Source organism: Dendropsophus ebraccatus, chromosome 6, assembly GCF_027789765.1.
Source record: "Dendropsophus ebraccatus isolate aDenEbr1 chromosome 6, aDenEbr1.pat, whole genome shotgun sequence".
Lineage (NCBI taxonomy): Eukaryota > Metazoa > Chordata > Amphibia > Anura > Hylidae > Dendropsophus > Dendropsophus ebraccatus.
In genome coordinates this window covers 21,241,244-21,260,502 of record NC_091459.1, presented here as the reverse complement: position 1 = coordinate 21,260,502, position 19,259 = coordinate 21,241,244, and the positions used below count along the sequence as shown (strand labels likewise).

Genomic DNA, 19,259 nt, shown 5'->3' with positions numbered 1-19,259 from the left:
ATAGATTTATGAATCTTAAAGGGAATCTGTCAGTATTTTTATGTGGCCTTAATTAAATGGGGCTAGTGACTAGTGACGGAAATGCTGGACAGATTGGTGTATTACTTACATCAATCTGTTCAGCCGTTCTCCTAATATGCAGGAGAATAGGATTCTTGCCACACCCCTCCCCCACCCTCCAGCTGTTAACTGTCTATACACAGCGTGGATAGATAACTGCCAATCAGCAGCTAGTGGCACAGTTTTCTCCTTCTCATGAATATCCAGGACTACTGAGCTCATGCCCATGATAGATAGAGAGGACTACTTATTGTCCATGTTATTCAGGAGGGTTTCTCTGGATCAGCTGCACAAAACAATGTGAGTGATACATCATTCTCTTCAGCTTCTATGTCACTAGTTTATGCTACCCTGAGATAGGACAGCATAAACCTACTGACAGAGTCTCTTTAAGGGTGCATTCACAACTAGCGACTCGCAGAGTAAATTACGCTGCGAGTCTGTCAGGTCCTTGCAGATCACTTTCACTACATACATGCAGCGGTCTGAGGTAATGTATACAGAGCGGGAGCGAAGCAGGAGCCGGGCTGCAGCTGAAAGGGTTAAGGGGCCAGCAGAATTACATACATGCAGCAGTCGTTCAGACCGCTGCGTGTATTTAGTGAAAGTGATCTGCCAGGACCTACCCGACTCGCAGCGTAATTTACGCTGTGAGTCGCTAGGTGTGAAGGCACCCTAATAAGTCATAGCATAGCAATTAACAATATTTTTGGCAATCTGTACATCAAAGTTGTGTAACAGGGCCTTTAGAAACATAGAAGATTGTTAGTATGAAAACATCACCGTCCATCTAGTCTGCCCTTTTTATTTTTATCTTAGGATCACCCGGCATGAGTGAGTCCTAATAAAAACTGACTATTATCTCATGCTGTCTCAGAGTTCAGTGGAAAGATCTAATGTTAAAAAGTAAAAAGGGTATCTATATTTTAAGCATTTAAAGACCTGTGTCTCTGCAGTAACACTTACTCCCTTTGGCAGCTGGATATTATTCCAGTGACCTTGGGCCTCCTAGAAAGTCGGTCAAAATTATGTTTTAACTTTTTTTTGGCACAGGTAATAAAATGGAAAAAATCTGATTGAAAGCCATGAATCCAGTATTATCTCTGATAATAGTAAGCTGTCAGGGCACAGGGTCGTTGATCTTGGTAGCGGTCTGGTAGTTGCTCTGACCATTTAACTTGGCACTAGAGATGAGCGAACCGGGTTCGGGTTTGAGTCCATCCGAACCCGAACGATCTGCATTTGATTAGCGGTGGCTGCTGAACTTGGATAAAGCTCTAAGTTTGTCTGAAAAACATGGATACAGCCAATGACTATATCCATGTTTTCCACATAGCCTTAGGGCTTTATCCAAATTCAGCAGCTACCGCTAATCAAATGCCGAAAGTTCGGGTTCGGATCGACTTGAGCATGCTCAAGATTCGCTCATCTCTACTTGGCACATATTTAGCAGGGGTTAAAACTTACCTTCTTTCATGTATGAAATCAGTCTAGGAGCAAGTTCATGCGGCTGTCTGGTATTTGTTAGATATTCCATTATAAAGACTAGTGGGGCAAATCTGATCATATTCTGTTCACCACATCCAAAGGGCAACTGAACTAATGACTGTAAACTGGCGGCAGATGGTCCCAATATATCACCTTTAAAAGAAAATTCTTATTTTCAGCATAATCAGACGTTTCTCACATAATAAATATCCCAATGGTGCTAGGAGAGTTGCACAAGAAGTATCAGACCGAGCTGACAAATAGTATTTTCTCATGTTCTGACAAAGAGAATAAGGCCCAATTCACACTGGGCAATAACGGAGGCGCTGTGTCTTGCAGTATCTGAATGGGAGGGCGCAGACAGTTCCGCTTCCTCCCTTCTCTTGACATGTCAATTCTTTGAGCAGAAAGCAGCGGGAGCGGAGGCATGCGCCCTCCCATTCAGACACTGCAGGACACGGAGTACGCCGTTATTGCTCAGTGTGAACTGGGCCTAAATTATGATGGAAAGCTTTCTACCTTTTGGTTGTTTTCGAACTGCTACTGATTTTGGCTACAAATACAGACCAATATACTACATGTGAATCCAACCTTTTACACCACCACCAATACATAAAAATTTATAAAATATACAGCTGTTTAAAGTGAACCTACCATCAGGTAGTTCACTTTAAGTATTGCACATGAACAGAACGACGCCGGATCAGAGAAGCAGTGGTTGTGGTCCGTTTTTTGAACCGTGGCCCGGTTCCCATGCACGGCACCAGAGTATTAATGAGTACCCACCCGGGCTGAAGCACTGGAGGCAGGCTGGCCCGCCCCCAGTGGGAGGAAACCCCTTCCCTTCTACGATGAGGCTCCATTGATTCTAAGAAATGTCCCCAGAAGTAAAAATTCTTAAGGAGGGGCAATAATTCTAAAACAGCTGTCTACCAATGGGTAATCTTTCTTCTGGAGAGACTTCTGGCATGGCATATATCTACAATCATGCTTTAAGATTCCCAGTTAAAGAGAAACACTGACTTGAAGGGAAAGCTATTCCTGAAGGTGGCATTAGATTTGCTTTGCACATCCTTCTTGTGAATTCTCAGTGGAGCATGAATGACCTGTATGTCTCTATACATACTTATGACTAGAGATGAGCGAAGCAGTTGAAAATTTGTTTTGCGAGGCTTGCAAATATTAGATTGGATTCACAAATATTTGTCAAAATAAATCTCATTAAAACAGCCAAAGAATAGTAGCTACGGACTATTACGGAGTATTCTTTTGTTCAACAGCTGTTGTTATAACAGTGTCAAATATCGGAAAATGCCAATTTTTTTTTAAATGTCAATCAGTCAGTAAATAATTACATTTTCACCCTGGACTGCAGTGGACGTTGGTGAATCAGCAGCATAAAATGACACTTTCTCCCAAAGATGTAGCCTAATGGGGAGGAAGTGAGGGGGAAGATATTGGGAATGGAAGGGGTTGAAAACTTTATTATACAGGGGTTGGAAGGGGTTTAAGGGGGACTTGTATATGTTTTATAAGATTCTTTTTGTTTTTACAATACAGCAGAAACTCCACTGAGCCTGAACTTCACCCACAGCACCAACAGACTGGTTGAAATTGACACTGGCTTTACAGCACCCACGCACTAGGATACCCATGGGTTAACTTCACCCAAAGCACCCACAGTTGAATTGGACACGGGCTTTACATCAACCACACTAGGATACCAATGGGTTAACTTCACCCACTGCACCCACAGCCTGGATTCAATGGCCACTCACCACTTCTCCCACACACTGAAATAACTTGACCCATAGTACTCATAGATACCCACCCACAATAGACTCTCCTAGCCTCTCCTCTCTCCCTATCGCTCTCAATTTCTCTCCCTGCCTTGCCCTAAATGCCTGCTTCTCTCCTCTGCACACACCGCCATATGCCTGCCCCCAGGAAGTGGCTCACATTATATAGTTTGAGGGGAGGCACTGACATCACAGTGGGGCTTGCAGGTGATTGGATGACCACAGGAGATTATGGATAATTCCTTACTCCTGCCAAGTGACAGTACTGCAAGCTAACATGTGCGGCCATGTTTGGCGAATGGACAGTGCGATTTGCAATAAATCTGGATTTGCCAGATTTGCTTTGCTCATCTCTACTTATGAGGCTCTCCTCAAGGAGAAAAATGATCCCATCAGTCCCAAAAAGTGTAATCAAACGTTATTACTTCTTTTAATGTATTACGTTAGTGCATTAGGCTAGGGGGTTAAGTTAATTATCTCAAGTTAAACTTTGGATGTTCACATCTTTTTTCTAGGTTTCATGTTTTTCTAAAAAGAGGAAGAAACAAAATGTCATCTATGTTCAATGCTTATAGTATTATCCTTACCAACAACAGTGATAAATGCCTTTTCACTGCCACTTACTACATCAGGAGGGAATGTAAAGTTCAAAGACCTTGAAATTTGTGCTTTACTGTTGATCAGTTCCAAGAGCAAAGTTTGTGAAAATGAATGTTCTATTCCTTCAGCCTGTCAAAAAAAAAGAAATATGATATACTTATTTATAAATCCATTACATTATCTTACAGTGGATCTGTCAGCTGAATGTGCTGCTTGATGTAAGGACACCATTTTACAGCTAGGAATCCATACTTCTAGTAGCTACAGAGGCACAAAAAAAATGTATACCCTTAAATAGAAAAGAATATTCAGCTGATAGATCTGCTTTATGGTGCGTTCACACCTACAGGATCTGCAGATGATTTTCTGCAGCAGATTTCATTTAAATAACTGAACACAGCATCAAATCTGCTGCAGATCTGCTGCAGATCCTGTAGGTGTGAACGCACCCTTAAAGAATAAAAGCATACATGTCAATCCTGCTGCGAGTATGTCTGCCCACAGACATTACAGGGCAGGGATCCGCAGCGGATCCATCTTGTATTTGTACCCTAAGGCTATGTTCACACAATGTAAGTTTTGAATTAATCATGGCCGTTGTAGTCGATTTGTTGTCTGACTGCTTTGTGGCCTGTCAATTCCAGGAGTCTCAACCCTTCCTTTCAATTGTTGACTTTCAGGACATTCCTCCAAAATATCCTCCAAATGCAGTGGCTGTGACTCTGGGGGGAGTGCTTGGCTCACCAGCAGCTCTCGTGCTGACGGCCTTAGCAATTGGAATTGTGTCCGAGACACCACAGCAGACATGGCTGAGGAAACATCCTGACCTTGCCATGGAATGGTGGTGGCACTACTCAGGGGCAACCCTTCAGATGACTGCTGTCTCTGGGATTGGCTGCTGCCTGCCGTGGAGCTGGAACTTTGCAGGATCCAGTCAACAATCTCATCCTAGCTGGTTTTTACCTGCCCACTAAGTGTTACAGGGAACTGAAACCTTCCCCCAATCCAGTTGGAATCCCCACTCTGACAAGCCTATGTCCCACCTGGACCACCTTGTGTGCCACCTTGGCCGCTGACACTGGCCATACCCTGAAAAGGGCCAGATTTTTAGTACACTTGGACATATTGGTTTTATTTTTTATTTTAGCGGGAGCAAAATAAATTTTATAGATAGTGCCACTGCTGGTAATTTACTAGATGGGACAGACCACGCATGTAACCTAATGGGGGGAGTTGGTCACTATGGAAATAGAAAGTGTTGAATATTTTATTGGAAAGGGGCTGAAAGGGGTTTGATGGGGATTTGAATGTGTTGTGTTATAATCAGGAATACTGGATTAAATTCACCCACAACAGCCACAGACTAGGTTCACTGGACACTGGCTTTACTTCTCCCACAGCACCTAAACACGAGGATACCAATGGGTTAACTTCACCCACAATTCTGTATGCCAAGATAGGACCAGAATGTGGAGATCTAAAGGGATCTGGCGAGCATCAGAATGGCAGAGGATGGGGTTCAATTTTTTTTTCCACTGGAAACTTGTTTACCAGCTACAAAACCTATACATGTTCTGCACCGAATAGGCACTGCTACCTCCTAAGGGCCACTAATATTTTAGTAAACTCTAGGCTATACAGTCTCCAATAGAAAGCCTGCCGAGCAATTTTTAATATCTGTTCATTATGGCCAGTGTGGTGCTCAGGAATAGACAGGCACTGTTCGCGGGATCCCCATGCTGGCCCCGATTTGTTAATGCAAAAAACCCAAAGCGATGTACGCAGTGGTACATTCGCTTTAAAGTCATTGTTATGTTACCTGAATGTTCGTGAAATCCATAGCACCTGAATGAGATGAAAGGCCTAGTTTTTACTTTTGTTTCTATAAGCTGTCTACCACCACTGTAACTCACTAATATACAGTCATGGCCAAAAGTTTTGAGAATGATACAAATATTAATTTTTACAAAGTCTACTGCTTCAGTTCTTAAAACTGCATCTGCATATACTCCAGAATGTTATAAAGAGTGATCAGCTTAACAGCAATTACTTGCAAATATTTGCCTAGTGTGGACATGTCACAGGAAAAGTGCTCGAGGGGAGGTACATCTCACCCAGACTACTGCTTATGGGGAGATGGTAAATCCGGAAGAGACCTGTCACTCAGCAGTGATATGCTGCTGAGTTGTTCTTTAAATTTTCCGGGCCGGATTTACTGGAATGGTGGGTAGGTTGGTAGTGGGACCTGCCATTCCCTCCCCCTCGATCCAGTGTGGGTTTTGGGATCAGGTGAGCTCTGATCCCAATCAGCCTGAGAAGGCAAAAGCTCTGGTCAGTCTGAAAGGGATTGCTCTCAGCCAGGGGTGAACAGCTTGCATGCTGTATCTCCTGGGAGCAACGAATACTGCCGCCGCTGGGGCCTATTCATACCCTGTGATACTGCCTACTGAAGAGTCAGATAGGAGACTTGTGTTAGTAAGTGCCCAGACGGGCAAGGACCTTTTTTGTTTGGTTTTGTTCTGAAAAGCATGGTATTGCTACATTTCTGTTGAGGACTGTTTATGCAGCTAATAAACACCCAGCTGTTTTTATAAGTCCAAGTTTGCTGTCTGAACTGTGTCCAAACACACCATCCCCCGGGAAGATCCCTACAATTGGTGCTGCGGAGCGGGCAAAACGGTTGCTAGGGGCAACGGTGTGCATCAACTTGGCTACAGCTGCGTATGTCCTGGGTGAAGGCTGCTGCTTCACTCCAAAAGCAGCCAAGCAACATGGAGGAGATGATGAAGCAGTTAATACAAGTGAGTTTGCAGCAACAACAGGCTCAGGCAGCCGCTAAACAGGATCAGGCAGCCGCTAACCTGCGCCATGAACAGACAATGGCTGCACATCAGCAAGCGATGGCTCAACAACAGAAACTTATTGAGCACCTAATCGCAAAGCAGGAGGCGTCTGCAGGTGCTAATCCCCAGCTGGTGGCCGCAGCCGCGCCAGAGACCTTGTCTGTGAAAAGAGCTGTGCAGCGAGCGCTGCAAAAGATGACTGCTGATGATGATATTGAGGCCTACTTAACTGTCTTTGAGCGGGTGGCTGAGCGAGAGAAGTTACCCTCCACTGAGTGGGCAGAAGTGATTGCGCCCTATTTAACAGGCGAACCTCAAAAGGCCTATTATGACCTCAGTGAGCAAGAGGTCAAAGACTATCCTCGGCTAAGAGCAGAGATACTTGCCCGACTAGGAGTTACTGCTGCTGTCCGTGCCCGGAGGGTCCGCAACTGGAGCTACAGTCTGGACAAATCAGCGAGGTCCCAGATGTACGACCTGATCCATTTGGCAAGAAAGTGGTTGGAGCCAGACACCTCTACTCCTGCCCAGATCCTAGAGAGGGTCGTGATGGATCGCTACCTCCGTGCCCTTCCTGCTGATCTACAACGCTGGGTAGGACAAGGTGACCCTAGGAGTGCCGACGAACTCGTCAGCCTTGTGGAGAGGTTCCAGGCGACCGAGGACTACCTCCGTGATGTTCCTGCAGCACCGTCACCTCCCCGGAGTGCCAGATCTGTGCCATCATCTGGTAAGAGACTTCCATCTATTGGGGGAGTGTGGAGGGGTGCTGATAGAGGGAAGAGCGCTCAGGAGGTGTCTCAGGGGCAAAAGACTGGTGATGGTCCCCGGTGGCTAAGTGGCCCTAAAAGGGACTCCCTGCCAAGGAGACCAGGCCCTATCCAGTGCTGGAGATGCCATGAGACGGGACATGTGTCTGCCCATTGCCCTCTTACCACTGAGCCCATGGAGTGTGACGCTAGCCGGCGTCAGTCGCTATTTGCGGAGCCGTCTTTTGTTGCAGTCACTGGACTAGAGACTGAACCACAAGTCTGCAACATTACTGTCAATGACTTCCCTGTTAAGGCGTTGCTGGACTCAGGAAGCCTTGTCACCTTGGTGCATGCCAGCCTGGTGGCTGGGGACTTTGTGCCAAAAAGACATATGAGCGTTGTGTGCATACATGGTGATACAAAGGTTTACCCTATAGTACTGGCTAATGTCGGGACTGAACTAGGCACTGTACAATATGAAGTGGGTGTGGTTAAAAACCTTATGCATAATGTGATATTGGGGCGTGATTTTCCATTGTTCTGGGCTCTATGGGGAAAACAACAATCCCCTGAAAGGAGTGAGGAGACCCCTAAGTCTATTGCATTACCCACGGTAAATGATAAAAATGTACAGGAGGAATATGATGCTTTTCCTTTGCAGGTCCTGGCTGGTGAGGAAGAGGCTCCTCCCACTGAGCAGAATGTTCCAGACTTAGAGGTGTCTAGGGATAATTTTGGTACTGCACAATTACAGGACCCCACTCTCAAAAATGCGAGAGAGTCCTCCAGAGGTTTTTTTTGGCCTGCGATTTATGCTGACATAAAAAATTACTGCGAGTCGTGCCCCACATGTCAGCTTAGCGCCCCAGTGTCGCATTTCCGCAGTCCTTTGGTTTCACTCCCCATCATAGAGGTACCTTTTGACCGCATTGCAATGGACTTGGTGGGTCCCATTGTAAAGTCGGCAAGGGGACACCAGTACATTTTGGTGGTCTTAGACTACGCAACCCGCTATCCTGAGGCTGTACCCCTAAGAAACACTGCGTCTAAAACAATTGCCCGTGAGTTGTTTTATATGTTTTCCAGGGTGGGGATCCCCAAAGAAATCTTGACCGACCAAGGTACTCCGTTTATGTCAAAGGTGATGCAGGATGTATGCAAACTGTTTAAAATCTCACACCTTCGTACCTCTGTATATCATCCCCAGACAGATGGATTAGTGGAGAGGTTTAATAAAACCCTGAAACATATGTTAAAGAAAGTAGTGGAAAAAGATGGTCGGGATTGGGATCACTTACTACCTTACCTGATGTTTGCTATTAGGGAAGTGCCCCAAGCATCCACAGGGTTCTCTCCCTTCGAGTTGGTCTATGGTCGTCACCCTAGGGGTTTGTTGGATATAGCGAAAGAGACATGGGAAAGTGAGTCCACCCCATACAAGAGTGTTATAGAGCATGTAGCACAAATGCAGGACCGTATAGCCACTGTAATGCCCCTAGTAAGGGAACACCTCCAGAAGGCGCAAGAGAGCCAAAGCAGAATTTACAATCGTTCTGCGAGAATCAGGACATTTAGCCCAGGTGACCGGGTACTCATTCTTGTTCCCACTGTAGAAAGTAAATTCTTAGCAAAGTGGCAGGGTCCCTATGAAATTGTAGAGAAGGTCAGTGAGGTAAACTACAAGGTACACCAACCAGGTAGAAGGAAGCCTTTTCAAGTTTATCACATAAACTTGATCAAACCCTGGAAAGACAGGGAATCCTTGGTGGCGACAAACTTTGTTAATCATTTGTCACAACCAATCCCTCCGGTCAAGATTGGTGATACTCTATCAGTGTCACAGAAGCAGGAGACTAAAGAGTTTTTGCAGAAAAATAAAGACAAGTTTTCTGACCTCCCAGGGCGTACGCATCTCATTCACCATCACATTGAAACTGAGCCTAGAAGCAGAGTAAACCTTAAGCCCTATAGGATACCAGAAGCACGGAGGGAGGCGGTGTCAGCCGAGGTAAAACGTATGCTTGACCTAGGAGTCATTGAGGTGTCCCAGAGCGAGTGGTCCAGCCCGATTGTGTTAATCCCAAAGCCCAATGGAACTTGGAGGTTCTGTAATGACTTTAGAAAGTTAAATGAGATCTCCAAGTTCGATGCGTACCCCATGCCCAGGGTGGATGAGTTGATTGAGAGAATGGGTAGTGCCAGGTACATAACCACCCTCGATCTCACAAAGGGCTACTGGCAGATCCCCCTCACTCCTGAGGCTAGAGAGAAGACTGCATTCTCCACCCCTGATGGGCTCTTCCAATACGTAGTGATGCCATTCGGGTTACATGGAGCCCCTGCCACTTTTCAGAGGTTGATGGACTTGATCCTGCGACCACATCGGGATTACTCTGCTGCCTACCTCGATGATGTGGTCATTTTTAGCCCTGATTGGGAAAGTCACCTCTGTAAGGTCCAGGCGGTGTTAGAGGCCATAAGTGGTGCGGGGTTAACCATCAATGCAGAGAAGTGTGCACTAGCCTTAGAGGAGGCCAAATACCTGGGATACATTATTGGGAGGGGGTTAGTGAAACCACAACTAAATAAAATTGAGGCAATACAGAATTGGCCCAAACCCCTCACAAAGAAACAGGTCAGAGCTTTCCTGGGTATTACGGGCTATTACCGTAGGTTTGTGCCAAACTTTGCCACAGTTGCAGCCCCGCTAACTGACCTGACAAAGGGTGCGAAGTCCGCAATGGTGACATGGACTCCAGAGGCCGAGAAGGCTTTTCAAAGCCTTAAATCTGCCTTGTGTCAACAACCTGTGCTAGTTACCCCTGACTTTAGGCAAGAATTTCTGGTCCAGACAGATGCCTCTAATACAGGGTTAGGTGCCGTCCTCTCGCAGGTCGTGAATGGCGAGGAACACCCGGTGATGTACTTAAGCAGGAAGCTATCCCCGGCCGAAAAAAACTACGCCATTGTTGAGCGAGAATGTCTGGCAGTGAAATGGGCCCTAGAGTCCCTAAGGTACTACTTGCTGGGTAGAAAATTCAAGTTAGTTACAGACCATGCCCCCCTAACATGGATGAAGCTGAACAAGGAGAAAAATGCGAGGGTGACTAGATGGTTTCTATCCCTCCAAAACTTTAATTTTACAGTGGAACACAGGCCAGGAAAGTTACAGGCAAATGCTGACGCCCTATCAAGGGTACACTGTCTGTGGGGACAAAACGCTCAGCCCTCCGGTCTGAAAAAGAGGGGGGGGATATGTGGACATGTCACAGGAAAAGTGCTCGAGGGGAGGTACATCTCACCCAGACTACTGCTTATGGGGAGATGGTAAATCCGGAAGAGACCTGTCACTCAGCAGTGATATGCTGCTGAGTTGTTCTTTAAATTTTCCGGGCCGGATTTACTGGAATGGTGGGTAGGTTGGTAGTGGGACCTGCCATTCCCTCCCCCTCGATCCAGTGTGGGTTTTGGGATCAGGTGAGCTCTGATCCCAATCAGCCTGAGAAGGCAAAAGCTCTGGTCAGTCTGAAAGGGATTGCTCTCAGCCAGGGGTGAACAGCTTGCATGCTGTATCTCCTGGGAGCAACGAATACTGCCGCCGCTGGGGCCTATTCATACCCTGTGATACTGCCTACTGAAGAGTCAGATAGGAGACTTGTGTTAGTAAGTGCCCAGACGGGCAAGGACCTTTTTTGTTTGGTTTTGTTCTGAAAAGCATGGTATTGCTACATTTCTGTTGAGGACTGTTTATGCAGCTAATAAACACCCAGCTGTTTTTATAAGTCCAAGTTTGCTGTCTGAACTGTGTCCAAACACACCATCCCCCGGGAAGATCCCTACAATAGAAAATGAACTTCATCCCCCAAAACACATTTCAACATCATTGCAGCCCTGCCTTAAAAGGACCAGCTAACATCGTTTCAGTGATTGCTCCATTAACACAGGTGTGGGTGTTGATTAGAGATGAGCGAACCGTCGTTTTGGTGCGACGGCATCTTCGCTCAATTACAATGCCTGGGATGCCTGCAATCCCGGCAGCGTAGTTGCGCTCCCGGGATCGCAGGAAACGCACTGGAGTGAGCGGCTTTCGGACTGAAAGTCCAAAAGTTCCGCTCATCTCTAGTGTTGATGAGGACAGGGTTGGAGATCAATCTGTCATGATTAAGTAAGAATGACACCACTGGACACTTTAAAAAGGAGGTTGGTGCTTGGCATCATTGTTTCTCTTCTGTTAACCATGGTTATCTCTAAAGAAACATGTGCAGTCATCATTGCTCTGCACAAAAATGGCCTAACAGGGAAGAGTATCGCAGCTAGAAAGATTGCACCTTAGTCAACAATCTATCGCATCATCAAGAACTTCCAAGGAGAGAGGTTCCATTGTTGCCAAAAAAGGCTCCAGGGCGCCCAAGAAGACGAGGTGAGCGCTACCACCAGTCTTGTCTCATGCCAACTGTAAAGCATCCTGAAACCATTCATGTGTGGGGTTGCTTGTCAGTCAAGGGAATCTTCTCTCTCACAGTCTTGCCTAAAAACACAGCCATGAATAAAGAATGGTACCAGAATGTCCTCCAAGAGCAACTTCTCCCAACCGTCCAAGAGCAGTTTGGCGATCAACAATGCCTTCTCCAGCATGATGGAGCACCTTGCAAAGGTGATAACTAAATGGCTCAGGGAACAAAACAGAGATTTTGGGTCCATGGCCTGGAAACTCCACAGATCTTAATCCCATTGAGAATTGTGGTCAATCAAGAGACGGGTGAACAGACAAAAACCAACAAATTCTGACAAAATGCAAGCATTGATTGTGCAAGAATGGACTGCTATCAGTCAGGATTTGGTCCAGAAGTTGATTCAGAGCAGCCAGGGAGAATTGCAGAGGTCCTGAAGAAGAAGGGTCAACACTGCAAATATTGGCTTGCTGCATTAACTCATTCTAGCTGTCACTATAAGCTTTTGTTACTCATAATATAATTGCAATTATATTTCTGTATGTGATAAACACATCTGACAAACACACATAAAAACCAGAGGGCAGCAGATCATGTGAAAATATAATGTTTGTGTCATTCTCAAAACCTTTGTCCATGACTGTACTTTAACTACCTTCCTATTTGTTACTTTTTGTCTTGTGCTATGTCATAACATATTACTAGAAAGAAAAATAGTGTCCATTTTTTATATACCTTGACTTTGAGGTTTTGAGTTACTTCATCTGAAGCAAGAGAGGATGTAGCCTTAACCGTTATTGGAATCTCGCCCAGTTGAATAGGTTTGATTGGAAAGAAAACTGTTTTTCCCTCTTGGCTTGGGACCAATACAGTCTGTTGGGCCCCTGTTGCATTTGCCAATAATTTGTGTGTTTCAAATGCATCACTTTGATGAAGAGTTACACAAACCTATGAAGGGAAAAACAGAGGTCACATTATATTAGCCAAGTAATGTGTAATGAAGTCTTCATGAAAGCAAAATTTTACCTAAAATGTAAAAATAAAGAATAGTAAAAATACATGTAAAAATATAAATCACAAATTACAAAAGATCAACAAATTTCTTCTTGCCTTGGTGCATTTAAAATAAAACAAAGTTTTGATTGGTCAGGGTCTCCAGCATCTCCTTGGCTCGCAACAATCTCTATGTATGCAAAAAAGGAGTCCGTGGAGCCTCGGTTGCGAGTCTCAAAACATGTGAATAGCCCGATATCCCTAGCCTGTTGCCAAGGGGTGCCTCCAGATGGGGAGATCACCAAACCACCCTGATAGGTAGCCCCTTAAATCCCACTTGGTTGTGAGTATTGGAACATAAATAGGGAAACACCAGGGTGGCCCCGAAACAGCTGTCTGTGGGTGGATGCCTGCCTTGGTTAATTCTTGTCGCAATACTCGCAACAGAGTAAGAGGCCTATTCCACTGAGCGATATCGCTACGTGGAATAGTGATGCGCAGCCGGCAATTGACGATTTTACAAACAGCATATATTACCTAGCATGTTGCAGGTCTTCTCCTGTGCGCAGCAGCAGCTTCAGAGCGGTGATTGGCTGAGTGATCTGTCTGCTCAGACAGGCCGCTCCGAAGCTGCTGCTGAGCATGGGACCGGGAGAAGGAGGTCAGGAGAAGACCTGCAGAATGGTTAGGTAAAGTATGGTGTTTAACAAGGGCTGCAAGGACATAGGTAACGATGTCCCTGCAGCCCTTGCTAAACAATTATCAGGCCGTTGAATAGGCCCAGTAAACGAGCGCCGATCTAGCAGATCGGCGCTCTTTACATTATTGATCGAGCCCCCATTGGCCGGTGGAATAGGACCCTTAGACTTTGACACAAAAGGGACGACCCTGGTGTTTTCCTATTTATGTTCCAATACTCACAACCGAGTGGGACTTAAGGGGCTACCTAACAGGGGGATTTGGTGCTCTCCCCATCTGAAGGGAACCCCTTGGCAACAGGCTAGGGATATCCGGCTATTTTAAAACTTGCAACCAGGACTTCACGGACTCCTTTTTTGCATATTTACATTTTCAGTGTTTGCTGTGTTTTGTTATTCTCAGTCTATGCAATAGCGAAGGGCACACTGATTTAATAATCTGTCAGTCATCAAAGATTATGGTGTCATTCTGGCAAACTTACATTTTATTATTTGCGGAACTATGTTAGCACTGTGGTAGGAGTCTAACATATTCATGAGTGCGGGCTGCCCGCACCCCCTCTGCTGACTGACAAATTTTTCTCTAGGAACATTAATAGGGAATAAGATACTAATGAGTAAGTGGCGGGCAGAAGGAGTCCACAGCTCATACATAATCGGATTCCTGCCTCGCTAAACCCATGGTAGTCTGCAACAAATAAAAATAACAACACCATAATCATAGCTAACAAACACTGTTAAATTGGAGTACTTATGGCTCAGAAGAGCAGCATGAAGCAGATGGTTCCTAACACTGTTTGCATAAGTAGATTGTGACAAAAACGTACTCTTCTCATAATAGAATAACCATTGCGGTTGGGCCTAGCTTAATTTTTATTGTTTAAAAACATAAATCTGGTATTTCAATGAGGTTTACCCTGATCCTATAATATGATGGCATATCTCTAGGTTATGTCATCATTTTATAATCTGTGGGGTTCCAACCTTTGAGACCTTTCTAAACGTTATAGAAATGTCCTTTCAATCCTCTGAATTTGGTAGGGCCAGCTGTCTGTTTAATGTGCCCAGGATGCAGTGGCGTAGCTACCATAGAGGCAGGGTAGGCAGTTGCTATGGGGCCCATGCAGGAGGGGGGCCCGGGGATGCACAGGGAAGATAAGAGTCTCCTGTGTCCTTCTGCTTAACCCCTTATGTACTTCTGTGTGTAAGTGACCCAGTGTTCACTTACATGCTACAACATAAAAAAGGGATAAAAAAGAGATCTTTTCCTTACTCCTCTGATAACCCCTGACCTGTGCTGCTGCAATCAGGTAGGAAAATATGCCAGAGGTCAGGAGTTATCAGTGCACCAGCAGTGAAACAGAGATCTCTTTGTCTTCCTTTTATACCTATGTATTTAAGCATAAGGGCTCCTAATGGGCCCTTATAGTTAAATTCAGTGTACTGACCGGTCACTTTTGTAGCTGCATCTGCCTCTGGTCACAAGAGATTTTAGTTTTTGGCCACATCACTGAGTCTATATATATTTATATATGTAGTACTTTGTGTTGTGCTTAGGGGAGGGGGGGGGTAAGTTTTTTGCTATGGGGCCACATGAGTCCTAGCTACTCCCCTTCCAGGACGCTTCTCAACTCTCCCTGATTACAGATTAGTGGAGAAAAGTATCAGGCACTTGAAATTTGACATGCAAGGTCCTTTGGTTTTTAGGGAAATAAACTGCCATCTGGCACTGGCTTACTCACTTTCCCTCCATGCAGAACACATAAAAACTAAACTAAGCCAATTGTTCATGTGTATGAAGCAACTGAGAGAAAAAGCTGTTGGCTAAAAACTCAATTGTATCTTATACGTATGCATTGCTATATGAAGGTGATCACCTCCTGGCCACTTGGTTGTGCAGGAAAATGCTTGAATGAGCTATGCTGATATTGATTAAATGCTAAATCAATGCAGTGGCCCTTCTCTGCTTATTATCACCCACCTCACTGATCAAATAGTCATAGAATAATGAAAAATTATAAGACGGGATTACCCTTTAAATAAATTGAATTTTAATAAATTAATACATTAATCATCGGGGGGGGGGCATGGTCTCAGAAAAGATCATCCCAGCCGGTACTGCAGTATTGGCCGGATCTTTAGCTCTGCCGAGTTCTGATGCGGGCGCATCCGCTTCAGAACTCTCCACTACACACAATGGAGAGTGCAGCCGGAGCTGCTCGCTCCATTGTGTGAACTGACAGGGTTTTCTGTGGCCGCTATTCATTGAATAGCGGCCGCAGAAAACTGACATGTAAGTTTCTCACTGCGCCTCTAGGGTTCCCGGCCGGAGTGTATACTATGTCTATACACTCCGGCTGGGATTCCCTCACCCTGCAGCACAACGTAAGTTCGGTACTAATCACGGCCGTTGCAACAATGGCCGTGATTACCACGGAACTTACATTGTATGAACATAGCCGAAAAGAGGTAAATGCATGTTTTACAGTGTTTATGCATTTACAAAATGTAGAACTGCATAAGCATGTCATTCTTTTTTTTTTTGACAATAATTTATTCATACTACAAACTTGTTTCCAAAAATGTATTCTTCCTGACAATGTAATATCTGACCACTAATAGCTATGTTCTCATAACTATATTTATGTGCATGAGACTAAACACTCTTTTTACTATTTACCTCCGTATCTTCTTCCAAATAATTGAAGACAGCAACCTCCAAGACAAATTGTTCTCCTCTGGTAACATAACTGGGAAGATTCAGGGATACAAAAAATGGTTGAAAACATTCCAACTGGAAGAAAAAAACCACAGTTCTTATGTAAGATAAAGGTAAAATGTAATGTCCATTAATTAATAAAAAGGAAAATAAGTTAGAGTGAAGTTAAAGATAGGTAACTGGCATTTCAATTGAAAAAAAAAATTAATTTAGCGCGAATCATCTTTTGGCTCTAATTTGGAAGCTTGAAAGCTGAATTATGGAAACATTGACTAGATAAAAATAATGAAGAAAACAGTCGAGCTTTGTCTAAACATTATTTGCTATGATGTCATCTATGTATAAAGCTAATAAATCTTGAATGAATTGTTAAGTGCATTTACATGTGTTTTATTGCCGTAATACAATGTTAGGCTTAAAAATACACAAATTAAATACAAGCTAATGGTATCAAACTCAGGGTTGTCTGGTTGAACATCTCGAGGACGTTGGCAAATCTAATAGTAAACAAGATACTCTGGAATTTTCTGTCACGTGAAAGGCAGTTGTTTATAATGATGTAATATAGTAGTGGTTAGTTTAGAACAGATAGTCACATAAACAGCTAAAGATACAGTATACAGTATACATTATATCAGAGAGATGAGTAAATTTACAGTAAGAACAAAGCACAGCCTTGTTAGGCTCAGCCGGCAGCTTGTCAGACTGCTGGCTTTGAAGTCTGTGTCGCTCCGTAACACTCTTCTCTTGGTGCTGGGAAAAGCTGAATCCAGTCCTGGGAAACTGGGAGAAGTTTCCCAGGACTGGATCTAGCTTTTCCTGGCACCTTGAGCAAGGCTAGATCGGCGTTCGTTTACTGGGCCTATTACACAGCCCGATAATCGTTTAACAGGGGCTGTGTGGACATAGTTACCGATGTCCTTGCAGCCCTTGCTTAAACTGTATACATTACCTATCCATGCTGCAGGGCTCCTTTTGCGCTCTGCTTCTTACCGGGTCCCACGCGCTGCATCTCCAGAACCGCCTGTCTCAGCTAACAGGCTGCTCAGCCAATCACTGGCCATGCTGGTCCCGGTCTGTGATTGGCTGAGCGGCCTGTCAGCTCAAACAGGCCACTCTGAAGCTGGAGCGCATGGGACCTGGGGAGAAGCAGAGCGCAAGAGGAGCCTTGCAGCATTGATAGGTAATGCATACAGATTGCAAATCGCCAGCCGTGCACCACTATTACACATAGCAATGCGTGGTCGGCGCCCAACAATTATAGGTCCAAACCTATATCAACGATCAGCTGATGATCGTTGTTATCTGCTGATCGTTGTGTTTATTACACGGAGCGATAATCAGCCGGATAGGGCCGATTTGGCCGATTATCGTTCCATGTAATAGGGCCCTTAGACTTATCTTATGTTTAAAGGGTTTTGGTTTTTTTTGTCTTTTTTTTTATGGCACAAAATAAAGGGGAACAATCTAACCTGATGATACCTTCCTATAGTGCCCGGGGCACTGAGGATGAAGGTAATTTTCTTACCTTGATCCTCTGTGCCATTTTTGGGAACTTTGTAGTTTAAGAGATATGTAAATGAGGTGGTTTGATGCACTTGGGGCGAGACTACCACCCTCCGCATTGATCCGCCCCAATCGGCCCACCTGAATATTTATTGAGCGTTCTGCATTGATGAGTGCCGAAGTGACGTCACTGCAGAGTGCCACCCCAATATCCAGTAGAAGGGTCCGGCCGGCTGGGCACTTAGTAGTGCTGTCAGGGGCGCGTTGAACCACCTAATTTACATATGTAATATACCATAATGTTCGGTACCAAGGATCAAGGTAAGAAAATTACCTTCATGCTTAGTGCCCCTTGCTCAAGAGGGAAATATCAGCAGCTTAGAAGCTTCTAACTTGCTGATAGTTTCCATTTTATATACAGTGGTGGCTCAGTTCTCAAACTGCTCTGAACTGGAACAATTCAGTTCTCAAACAATATTTTCAAGGAAAATTTGCTTCAGAAATTAAAGACTTGCTCGGTTCTCAAACACTTTTTCAGCCTCCAGCATTAAAGTCTTGTGTAAAACTACTCTGCAACACACCACAGATTGCACATAGAGATACTGGCACAGTGCGAGTGCTCTTGGCATCACTGTGTGTCTGCACTGCTTTGTGTTCAGTTTGCCACCTGCTTGAGGCTTCCCCTCCAGTCCTCTCCTGTACTGTATTGTCTGTACTGTCCATCCCCTCCTGCTGATACCATGCACCTGCACTATAAAGAATGAGGTGTGAAGGTAGAGGTGTGCACTATGTTATTTTACACGTATAGTGCTGTACTGTAGTGATTACATTGTACATTTTTTTGTTTTTATTTTTTTAGTTTCCCTCCTCCCGTTCAGACTTGCCACTAAATCTAGTGTCTTTTCCAGGGGGGTGGGGGGGATGGTGGTATTGGTCAGGTCTAGTATCGCCAATAGGTGCGTGTAGATGGGGCATCTTTAGGTTTAGTGCCTAGGGCAGCAGCAGCTGTTAATAGAGCCCTGCCTGCCAGAATGGATTGTGGTTGTGTACTATAAAAACCTTACTGTTAATAAACCCGTGTAAGGACCTGGAAACCTGGGAAATTGTTCACAGAAAAGACCACAGTCTCCTTTGTCCATCTAGTCTTCCTTACAGCAGAAGTTAGTAAGTTACGACCATTTTTATCTGGCTCACTTCTACACCAGAATTATGGACCAATATTTTTGATGCAAAGCGTTGCATTTAAAGCGCAACTATAAAATATTTTGACCATTCAGTTTTAGTTAGCTTAGGTCATGATAAGACTTTTTGCAATATACATTAATAACCTAAAATGAACAGTTTTTTAAA

The 19,259-nt window shown here is 44.6% G+C and overlaps 1 protein-coding gene across 2 annotated transcripts in view; it reads right to left on the bottom strand.

Annotated features, from left to right (window-relative positions):
- The window catches only part of LOC138795491 (CD109 antigen-like), a 105,021-nt gene that overhangs the window by 29,894 nt on the left and 55,868 nt on the right, over positions 1–19,259 (bottom strand). For both annotated transcript variants that reach the window (XM_069974642.1, XM_069974641.1), the window contains 4 exons: positions 16,365–16,478; positions 12,729–12,941; positions 3,935–4,076; positions 1,528–1,701 (listed from right to left, as the gene is read on the bottom strand). In XM_069974642.1, coding sequence (XP_069830743.1) covers positions 1,528–1,701; positions 3,935–4,076; positions 12,729–12,941; positions 16,365–16,478 — 643 coding nt within the window. The remainder of the gene's footprint in view (positions 1–1,527; positions 1,702–3,934; positions 4,077–12,728; positions 12,942–16,364; positions 16,479–19,259) is intronic.